The 11344-nt window shown below is 35.5% G+C and overlaps 1 protein-coding gene across 2 annotated transcripts; it reads left to right on the top strand.

The window, feature by feature from the left end:
• The first annotated feature begins 3011 nt into the window (after positions 1-3011).
• Positions 3012-10853, top strand: LOC131056156 (ABC transporter G family member 36). 2 transcript variants are annotated; one of them, XM_059213585.1, is made up of 23 exons: positions 3012-3497; positions 3718-3927; positions 4115-4199; positions 4290-4449; positions 4555-4631; positions 4749-4802; positions 4891-4981; positions 5103-5404; positions 5516-5797; positions 5929-6245; positions 6350-6510; positions 6644-6747; positions 6962-7115; positions 7218-7367; positions 7507-7676; positions 7789-8121; positions 8223-8513; positions 8595-8678; positions 8772-8905; positions 9046-9273; positions 9448-9619; positions 9952-10206; positions 10304-10853. In XM_059213585.1, the coding sequence occupies exons 1-23, from the start codon at positions 3178-3180 to the stop codon at positions 10571-10573; spliced, it is 4404 nt and encodes a 1467-aa protein (XP_059069568.1). In that variant the 5' UTR covers positions 3012-3177; the 3' UTR covers positions 10574-10853. The 2 variants fall into 2 exon arrangements, with proteins under 2 accessions (XP_059069568.1, XP_057846491.2); XM_057990508.2 differs by having other exon boundaries at positions 7218-7355.
• Positions 10854-11344: the final 491 nt, after the last annotated feature.

Genomic DNA, 11344 nt, shown 5'->3' on the forward strand with positions numbered 1-11344 from the left:
GTGTAGGTTGTAGGTGCGCAACAGTACTTTCAGATTCAGGCTCCATTAACAGAGGCGGAAAAACCCTTTTCATTTCATAGATTTTTCGGAGGACCGTGTACATTCCTGCCACGGTCCGAGCAATTTTTTCCCAAATTCACAGGGCGACTTCGTTTCGACAGATTATTGCCAAATCCAAGTGCACAACTTCATCCTATTCTTCTATCTTGAGTTATAATTAGATCTTTGTCACTTTTACACTTGATCATAAGTACACAATTCAATCAATTCAAATCTCAATCTCAAAAGAGGGGATTCGCTTACCATCACTCAGAATTCAATCTCTTTCTCTAGAGGTTGAATCTAGTGTATTTTCCTCCCTCTTCTAATGTAATGTGGAAAATGTGTTTGAAGAGAAATTTGAAGTGAAACTTTTATCTCTCCTTAGAGAGAAGAAAAGCTTTCCTCTCGATATCTCCATCATTCACCTTTTTCCAACATCACAAAATATATAACAACTAATTAAATAACATAGGTGCACTAGACACAAGTGTTAATGATATCCATAAGAAATTATCAAAAATCTTATTTTTAGCTCTAGTTATGAGCTATGAAAAAATATTGCCTATTCTAAATATTATGAATTATAAGAGATAACCTATCAACAAACATTTTAAAAATGAGATTAAAATAATAAAATCTAAATAGTAAATCTAACAAATTGTTAATGTTTATATTATTTTCAAATTCTTAATGGTTTAATTGATATGATTGACATAAAAATGTAAATAAAAAAAAGGTTGATTCGAGTGGCCTTAAGCATGAATTTGCTTTCATCTTTTTTTATATAAAAATTTGCACCTTTATGTTGACATTATGCAATGTATTGTTGTATCACAATATCTAAAGATAAAGTCTAAGAGCACACATTGATTTTTTAAAAGAATTTTTTTTTATCAGAATCATCATAGGGGCCATCTACATAACTATATGTGTTGTCTTTGATATCACTTTTGATTGTTAATCTAGTCCACCGAGGAAATTGATCTAAGAGAATATGATTACCTATCAAGTCAAAAATCTCCTCAAAGGTTCTCTTAAACATTATCTCGACACATTTTATGTATATAAAAGGGTGACAACAAATTCATGCTTAGGCGGAAATTTTGTTATCATAAATCTACACAACATAGATCAAGTCCACAACATTAAGATTGATATGCTAAATTCTCAAAACACCTCAATTTATATTTTATTGTTTTACTTCTAATACATATAAAAAATTGTGATTATATATTAAAATAAAAAAATTATGATTAAAACATCAATGGGGTTGTGCTCAAATCACAAGGCCATAAGTTTCTCATGTTGGAGATCCATGTTTGAATCCTCCAAGGTGATAACGATGTGGCTTCTATATTGGCTTAAGTGCCTTATGTGGCTTCTAAATTGAATATATAGAATGGAGAGGAGGTCCCCTTATGACCTCCATATGTATATGTATATGTATATGTATATGTATATGTATATGTATATGTATATGTATATGTATATGTATATTTGTGTGTGTGTGTGTGTGACACACATCTATATAAACTTACAAATATATAAATATACATAAGTGATCAAAATTAATTAAATACTTTCATTTCAGGGTCATGGTTGAGGTCGTGGGCATGGCAGAGGCAAAGACTGCCCTCCAATCCACAGAAATGGTGACCGAGCTGGAATCTCTCTGGATAGCCAAGAACAAAGGGCTTTAAGCTAGGTTTTAGCTTTGTTGATTAGAACTTAGGATCTTTTAGCAAGCTTATTGGTCTTTTGTTTTATCAGTATATTATGAACCTAGTGGAGGTGTGAATCGTCTATTTTGCTTTCTGTTTGAATTCCTTGTTCAGACTCGTTTTATGTCTGCTTGAAATTGCTTGTATGGTATTATTTTGTATTGAATATTTTAATGAATATAATATCTCTCGGCTATGCCTTTATTGACCCAAAAAAAATCAAATACTTCATTTCTACTAATTTTAAATTTTAAAATTTTATTACATAGTTTATCACAACTTGAAATTAAATTAATCTATTAAATATTCATTAAACCTTTTTTTTTATTGCTAATTGTATAAATATTTTGGTCATATAAGCATCAATATGAGACCGATACAAACTCTTGTGAGCACAACAGTTAGACTAATATCAACTCCTTCAAGCAATCACACTAGAAACTACTTATAGAAGATCAAAGAGTCGCAACTCAAAAATCCACTTATGTAATAACTACCTCTACACTAGAAATCAACTATGAAAGACCATGAATTTCATATTAGATGTCCCTTCGAAATTTGAGCTTAGATCTCCACATAAAAACTCGATATTTCAACTAATTAAATTCAACCACTTAACAATTAAACTTTATTTAAATAATCATAAAAATTCATTTATTTCTTCTCACATATTTAACAAATGATTAATATAAGCACCTTAATTCTACCCATATGACTAAATTTAAAATATCATATTATAATAGATATTAAATTTACACCGTTTTAAAATAATCTAATAAATTGCACATTGCCTTAATAACACGTTTATAACATAGTTTAGGATAAATCGAAGAAATCTCCGCAAATACAAAAGTATGATCTGACGGTAGGGACCGACATCAAACGACAAGAGGTAAATTCTACGATCTACTCGCGCCAGCTCACACGAGAATTTGCATGGCAATTGGATTCTATTTCCTTATTAGTTTAATTAATAAAACAATGAATTAATACCAAAAATAATTATGATTCCAATTTCCATGCATCAGGTGTGATCACCAATTTTGCTAATCCAGAAAAATAAATTATGCAGAAAAGGTCATGGTCTCCTGAATCTGTTTATCTAACTTCTCCTCCTCTCATGTCCTCCGTTAGCTTTAATCACCGACTACTTCCAATCGTTTTAATATGGCTGTATAATTTAACGTATTTTGTTGTCCGACAGTTCAAAACTTCACTGCCAAACTGTTGGGAAGCAACTCTGAAAGTTTCACAAGATACCCCACCTGAAACTATAACGAATTTTTTTGTCTATATAAGGGCTTGTGGTTTAGAATGATATAGCGGAAGAAGAACATTGATTTTAGAGTATAGAGGAGTTAGATACAGTGTGGGATTCGGGGAATCTAGAGTGAGTAAGAGTTTTAGTAAAAGCATGAGGAATGCAAGTGTAGGATCGTCGTGGGGAGTGGAAGATGTGATTTTGAGGCTTAGCTCTGGATCACAGAGACAGATAATTGATGACGATGAAGAAGCTCTTCGATGGGCAGCCCTTGAGAAGCTGTCAACTTATGATAGGCTCAGAACTGCTATCTTGCAGAGTGTTTCTGAGGAAAACGATGCAATTCTTCACAAGGAAGTGGATGTTCGTAAGCTCGGCTTCACTGAAAGACAGATGTTCATTGAACGTCTCTTCAGAGTTGCAGAGGAAGACAATGAAAAGTTTCTGCGGAAGCTCAGAAATCGTATTGACAGGTGAGATGGACGACTCACATTATCAAATTCATCGTTTTGCTGTTTTGAGTTGCTAAGAAATTTCAAGACTTAAGAGAGTTTTCTTGAATTATGCTGTCAAAAGAAGTTTTAGGACGTAAAATTTTGGCCTGTGAATGATACTGACTTTAGCTTTTTCCAGAGTAATTTATCTTTTTTTATTTGTCATTTCCAATTTTGGGTGGTTTTGTATCGTGTGCAGAGTTGGCATCAAGCTTCCAACAGTAGAAGTGCGGTTTGAAAATTTAACAGTGGATGCAGAGTGTTATATAGGTGGCAGAGCTCTGCCTACATTATGGAATTCTGCTAGAAACTTTGTAGAATCCTTGCTAGACGTATTTGGCCTTTCACCCACCAAGAAAACAAACCTTACAATTCTCAAGAATGCAAGTGGAATCCTCAGGCCATCTCGGTAATGGGGTGTCAAGATTCATTGAAATATTCACTTTGAGTCAATTTAAATGTTTTGCAGTGCAACGGTTTTGAGGCCCATGTACAGTTTTTTTTATATTATTATGAGGCTTTTAATAAGAAGTAATCTGATAAATGCTTGAAACTGCTGGGTTAACACCATATGTTTATGTGTTTCTTTCTGAAAGGATGACTCTGTTGTTGGGTCCACCTGCCTCTGGCAAGACAACATTGTTGCTAGCTTTGGCTGGGAAATTAGACTCCAGCTTGAAGGTCAGAGCTTGATGCTGTCTTTGTATTGCATTTTATGCTGTTTTAAAATCGGAGTAAAATCTGTTTACTTAACCAGCTTTGAATTATCAGATGAAGGGAGAAATCACTTACAATGGCCATAAGCTGGATGAGTTTGTCCCTCAGAAAACATCGTCCTACATAAGTCAGAATGACTTACATGTAGGAGAGATGACAGTTAGAGAAACAATAGATTTCTCTGCTAGGTGCCAAGGTGTTGGGCATAGATTTGGTGAGCAGTATGAACTTTTTTTAATGTTCTCTCGTGGTAGTTTATTAACTTGAAGTGTATGACTTGTATATCGAATGACTTATTTGCTGGCATGTCTCAACACAGAGCTACTTTCAGAGCTTGCTAGCAGGGAGAAACAAGCTGGAATCTTCCCAGAGGCTGAAGTTGACCTTTTCATGAAAGTAAGCTTCAATATGATGGAAAAAGTTTGATATATTCTGAAGCGTTACCACGAGCAATTAGGAATTTAATCAATGTAAATTGCTTTCTCAGCTGGTATTGTGGTTTGTTCTGTACAGGCAACAGCAATGGAAGGTGTTGAGAGCAGCCTTCAGACGGACTACACTCTCAAGGTAAATGCATTGATAGAGAAATAAAAGTTTTAGTACAAAAATTTAGAGATCAAGGATTCAAGGGCCTGAAATTCTTGTGTCTAAGCAGATTTTGGGTTTGGATATATGTGGAGACACAATTGTCGGCAACGACATGATCAGAGGAATCTCTGGTGGACAAAAGAAGCGTGTTACAACAGGTATAGCGACTAATTACTTTCAACTTTGAACCAAAAGTGAAGCCTTTCCAACTAGAGCTATATAAGTATATGGTCATTGATTACGATGAATAACGACATTTTGAATTGATTCTATGTGCAGGGGAGATGATTGTTGGACCTACAAAAACTCTTTTCATGGATGAAATCTCTACAGGACTTGACAGTTCTACAACATATCAGATAGTCAAATGTCTGCAACAGTTTACTCATCTAATGGATGCCACAATTCTTATGTCTCTACTGCAGCCTGCACCAGAGACATTCGACCTCTTTGATGATATTATACTCCTATCAGAGAGCCAGATTGTCTACCATGGACCTCGAGAAAATGTTCTGGAATTTTTTGAAAGCTGTGGATTCAAATGCCCGGAGAGAAAGGGCACTGCAGATTTCTTACAGGAGGTATTGAGAATTTGAATTTCAAAATATTATGTCAATCCTATTACAACCATGACTTCTTTGCTCTCAACGTATCTTTTACCATTGCGTTCTCACAAATTTCTATTGTCGCAGGTCACATCAAAGAAGGACCAAGAACAATACTGGGCAGATAAGAGTCGACCTTATCAATATGTAACTGTGCAGGAATTTGTACTTAGATTTAAGCAATTTCATGCAGGTCTGAGGTTGGACAACGATTTGTCAGTCCCTTACGACAAGAACAGTAGCCACAAAGCAGCTTTGGTCTTTAATAAAAACTGTGTACCAAAAATGGAGATCTTCAAAGCCTGTTTTGACAAAGAATGGCTTCTGATCAAGCGGAATTCCTTTGTTCACATCTTCAAGATTGTGCAGGTGCATTTTTAATGACCTAGAAACCATACGATTTTTAGATGAAATTATAATTGTCTCAAAATTTCAAAATTACAGTAAAATCGTCACTACAAGGATAACAGATATCTAATGAAAGTTATTTGCTTTTACAGATTATGGTTATAGCGTTCATTGGAGCAACTGTATTCTTTAGGACTGAAATGCATCATAAAACTCGTACTGATGCAAATATGTACCTTGGAGCACTCTTTTTCAGCCTCATCACCAACATGTTCAATGGATTTGCAGAATTAGCAATGACAATTGCCAGGCTTCCAGTGTTCTTCAAGCAGAGGGATCTGTTCTTCTACCCTGCATGGGCCTTCACTCTTCCTACCTTCTTATTGAAAATTCCAACGTCTCTGCTGGAAGCTGGCATTTGGGTAGTGATGACTTACTATACTATGGGGTTTGCCCCTGAAGCTGGCAGGTATTATTGATAAATCATCTGCTATCACAAATGCCTTAATAACCCTGATCATCTCATTGGATATTCTTTTTCTTCCAGCTAACATAAATTCATCTACACCGCAGGTTTTTTCGACAATTCCTTCTAATCTTCCTAGTTCATCAAATGGCATCATCCCTATTCCGCCTTATAGCAGGAATATGCAGGACAATGATAATAGCTAACACCGGAGGGTCTCTGTCTCTTCTTATAATAATTATGCTTGGAGGATTCATTCTCCCAAGAGGTTGGTAGTTTTATCCTTTCTATCTTCCAGACATACTGTCAAAGCGGAAAATAATTCATTCATAAGAGACTAGAATTGAGAAAAGCTTGTCAATACACATTGAGATTAACTGCATGATGGATTTCCAATGCAGAGAATATACCAAACTGGTGGATATGGGGCTACTGGTGTTCACCTCTGATGTATGCTGAGAATGCTATCATTGTTAATGAGATGCTTGCTCCAAGATGGAAAATTGTAATTTCTCCACCTTCTCCATGTATTAAGAACTCCTTGGTGTTCGATAGAATCATAGAACAAATGTCTGTAGCATATTATTCGTGAATGAAATATTGAACTACCATGGATGTGGATGATAAAATCATAATTTTCCTTGAAGTGAATTTTAAGCTACAGGGATTCTTTTCCCATTTTTGCCCCAAAATGACTTGTTTCCTGGAATGCCATTCAGGGCACAGAAAATACCACGAACTCGGGTGTGGCAGCGATGGAGAGCCGTAGCATTTACTCAAGGGGATATTGGTATTGGTTAGGAGCTGCTGCTTTGTTGGGATTTACGGTGCTCTTCAATGTGCTTTTCACCTTTGCTCTGGCATATCTAAATCGTGAGTTAATTCGATACAACTTGCATCTTCTTCTCTTTGGATTGGTGTTTTATTATGCTCCTTTGCCCTATATGAAATGATAGGGGATTTGTTTTTCTGTAGCTCTTGGTAAACCTCAAGCTGTAATCTCCAAGGAAGCTCTATCAGACTTGCAATCGCAAGAGAATGGTACAGAGCAGGGACTAAATGTGTCAAGGTCGCGAAATCGGTCTCAAGTACGGTCATTGTCGTCTGCAGATGGTAATAATACTCGTAAGGGATCTTTTAAACTACTCTAGTTCAGATATTCTTCTTGTTTGAACAGATAGAATTTGAGTAGATTACTGTGTAATCCATTATTTTCTGATTGTTTAACAAATTATTATCTGATGCCGACTCTTTGGTTATGCAGTTGAAATGCAGGTCAGACGAATGAGCAGCAGATCAAGTAGTCTGCGAAGCGATGACGAGTCAGTACTGGAGACTGCAACAGGAGTTAGTCCTAATCGAGGAATGATTCTACCATTTCAACCACTAGCCATGTCTTTTGAAGATGTCAAATACTTTGTTGATATGCCTTCAGTACGCAAAATAAACCCTAAGTCTGACTTATTATATGATTTAGTGAGTGCTGCTTTTTATGGTTTGTTAGACTTCGAAGAATTTGGCTGACAAGCTTTAACTTTGACTGCAGGAAATGAAAGAACAGGGAGTGACTGAAGATAGACTTCAATTGCTTCGAGATGTTACAGGGGCATTTAGGCCTGGTGTTCTTACAGCATTGATGGGAGTAAGTGGCGCTGGCAAGACAACTCTCATGGATGTCTTAGCTGGAAGGAAAACGGGAGGATATATTGAGGGAGATATTCGAATCTCTGGATTTCCCAAAAAACAAGAAACTTTTGCTCGAATTTCTGGTTACTGCGAGCAAAATGATATACATTCTCCACAAGTCACTGTTCGGGAATCATTAATATATTCAGCATTTCTCCGTCTTGCAAAAGATGTTGATAAAGAAACCAAAATGGTAAAGTCCACAACTATTCATTTTCATTTTTCAATGATCCTTCATATTGTTGAGATGGTGTAAGGTATCATGCTACTAAATAAGCATATTCCAACTTGCAGGCATTTGCTGACGAGGTCATGGAGCTTGTAGAGTTGGACAACTTAAGGGATGCATTGGTAGGCCTACCTGGTGTCACTGGATTGTCAACTGAACAAAGAAAAAGGTTAACAATTGCTGTAGAGCTTGTTGCAAATCCCTCTATAATTTTCATGGATGAACCCACATCTGGACTAGATGCAAGAGCCGCTGCAATAGTTATGCGAACTGTCCGCAATACTGTTGATACTGGAAGGACTGTTGTCTGTACCAGTCATCAGCCTAGCATTGACATCTTTGAAGCATTTGATGAGGTAAGAAAATATCTAAGTTGAAGGTATCTTATGATGTTAGTTTCAGTGATTGATACTTTTTTCTACCTGTGATGGCTTCAGCTACTTTTGATGAAAAGAGGAGGACAAATCATTTACTATGGACCATTAGGCCGCAATTCTCATAAGATTGTTGAATATTTTGAGGTAAGGATTTGTAGATGAGGTTTCACAAATTTACAACAGGAAGGGTTTTAAAAGGTAAAAATTTTCTGTAACTTTCAAAATTGTGGATTGCAGGCCATTCCAGGAGTAACAAAGATCAAGGATAAATATAACCCTGCTACATGGATGCTAGAAGCTAGCTCTGTTTCTGCTGAAGGTCGTCTGGGGATAGACTTTGCAGAGCACTACAGAAACTCATCCCTCTATAAGTAAGTCTGCTAAAGTTTTTAGCTTCAATTCCATTATCCAGTGAAAAAGGTCAAACCAAGCTAAATTCAAATACATAAAAGAAGCCAACGTACAAGTACAACAAATATTTGACATTGAGTCATTTTTTTTTCATATGCAGGCGGAACAAAGCATTGGTGAAAGAGCTTAATACTCCACCCCCACAAGCACAAGAACTTCACTTTCCAACCCAGTATTCTCAGTCATTCTTTGGACAATTCAAGTCTTGTTTGTGGAAGCAATGGTGGACTTACTGGCGTAGCCCTGACTATAACAGCGTTAGATACTTCTTCACACTTGTCTGTGCTTTACTCTTTGGAACAATCTTTTGGAAGGTTGGCACAGAACGGTGTGTACTTTAATTCAAGACATCTCACTTTCCAAACATTTCAGCTACTCTGAATATCAAAATATCAATAAAAATATCAAATGACTTTCTTTTTTTTTTTTTCCGGCTCTACCGAATACCTACTTAAGCTTTTGAGTATCTTAGCAACTAACAAGTAGATTTGTTGGACATCAGGAGCAACAACACTGATCTTTTTATTGTTACGGGTGCCTTATATGGAGCTGTAATCTTTTTAGGAGTCAATAACTGTTCAACTGTCCAGCCTGTAGTTGCAGTGGAGAGAACTGTATTCTACAGAGAAAGGGCTGCAGGAATGTACTCTGCGCTGCCATATGCTCTCGGTCAGGTTAGTTCCCTTCCTTAAGCTGCCATTTTGTTCTGTGAATCAAGCTGTCTAGTCACATACAAAGCACAATATAGGTCTATGGCCAGTTCAATTTGCATCCGTCAAATCCCTGGTTGATGTGCTACGTTCTTCAATTCTCATGTTTTTGCATGTACAGTGGATTAACTTTGTATTTATGCTTAATTTACTTGTGTTGAAAGGTGTGTAGGTGCCCAGCCTCACCATGGTGATAGTATTGGGGATACATCACAATGCTAAAACTAAACAAATATATGTTTACAGTTAATTTATGATAAAGATTGACTCTCTTGATTTTTCTCTTTGTATAATAGGTGGTGATTGAGCTTCCATACATATTGGGCCAGACAATTATGTACAGTTTTATTGTTTACAGTATGGTCAGCTTCGAGTGGACAGTAAAGAAGTTTGCTTGGTTCTTCTTCATAAACTACATGACGTTTCTGTACTTTACCTATTATGGCATGATGGCAGTTGCAGTCACTCCAAACTATCAAGTAGCCGCAATTGTGGCTTCAGCATTTTACGCCCTCTTCAATCTTTTCTCAGGATTCTTTATTCCTAAACCGGTATGCAATCCTCTTCCTCAACTCATTTCATTGAAAAATTTATTATCAACATCCACTAACCGCAGTAAAATTCTAATGGGCATTAAAATTGATGCAGAAAATTCCAAAATGGTGGATCTGGTACTACTGGATATGCCCTGTCTCATGGAGTGTATATGGTCTAATTGTCTCACAGTATGGAGATGTCACAGACGAATTGGAAGTGATTGGTGAAGGGTTCAAACCATTAAATCAGTTTGTGGAGGATTACTTCGGATACAAGCATGATTTCTTAGGTACAGTTGCTGCAGTGCTCGTTGGATTCGCTGTGTTCTTTGCATTTACCTTTGCATACTGCATTAAGGTATTGAATTTCCAGCAAAAGTAAAAGCAGAGGAGTTAAAACACACATAGATTCTGCTTCTTTACAATTTGGGTTAGACTAGCTGAAATTTGGAATTTCAGAGAAAGGCTTATTACAAACCTAACTATGTTGAAGCCCTTTGAGTTAGAAAGGGCTGCCATATATTGTATGTTCTATCTATATAGCGTTCTAAGTGAATAGATCTAGGCACCCTTTTAAGATATTGAAGTGGAGAAATTTCCCTCTGGCTATGTGAGGCAGAAGCAGCTTCCTGATACCCTAGGGTTTTTTATTTATTTATAATATTGAAACAAAGCAGATTACAATATGCTGTGGTCTGTATTTGAATCTCGTTTAATTAATATAAAGTAATTTTCATTAATTTAATTATATTATTTAAGTGGAATAATAGAAAAAATAATTTTTTTTGACAAAATATCTCACAAAGTGTTTTAAATAGATTATTAAAGATATATGCTAATGGCATCAACATATAAATTGATAGAAAAATAATAATAATAATTTATAATGATCTCAATAATTTAATCTAAATAATTATTTAGCATAAATTAAATGATAAATAATAATTTTTTAATCTTAAAATATTAAATAAAATAATTAACAAATTATTTAAATTTGATTAATTTAGTTAAATTTATTAAAATTAAATTAAATATAAGTTGCTAAAAAACAACAAATATATCTTAAATAAATAATGTCAAACATATATTTATTCTAATATTGATATTTATCATACAATCCTAACCCTGGCCTTAATTGAATCATGATTGTAAC

Source organism: Cryptomeria japonica, chromosome 10 (assembly GCF_030272615.1).
Source record: "Cryptomeria japonica chromosome 10, Sugi_1.0, whole genome shotgun sequence".
NCBI classification, from domain to species: Eukaryota; Viridiplantae; Streptophyta; class Pinopsida; order Cupressales; family Cupressaceae; genus Cryptomeria; species Cryptomeria japonica.

Coding starts and splice junctions, on each gene's coding strand:
- LOC131056156 (XM_059213585.1), top strand. CDS start 3,178: ATGAGGAATGCAAGTGTAGGATCGTCGTGGGGAGTGGAAGATGTGATT. Junction 6,748..6,961: donor TTGCTCCAAGATGGAAAATT/GTAATTTCTCCA, acceptor AATGCCATTCAG/GGCACAGAAAATACCACGAA. Junction 7,116..7,217: donor TGCTCTGGCATATCTAAATC/GTGAGTTAATTC, acceptor GTTTTTCTGTAG/CTCTTGGTAAACCTCAAGCT.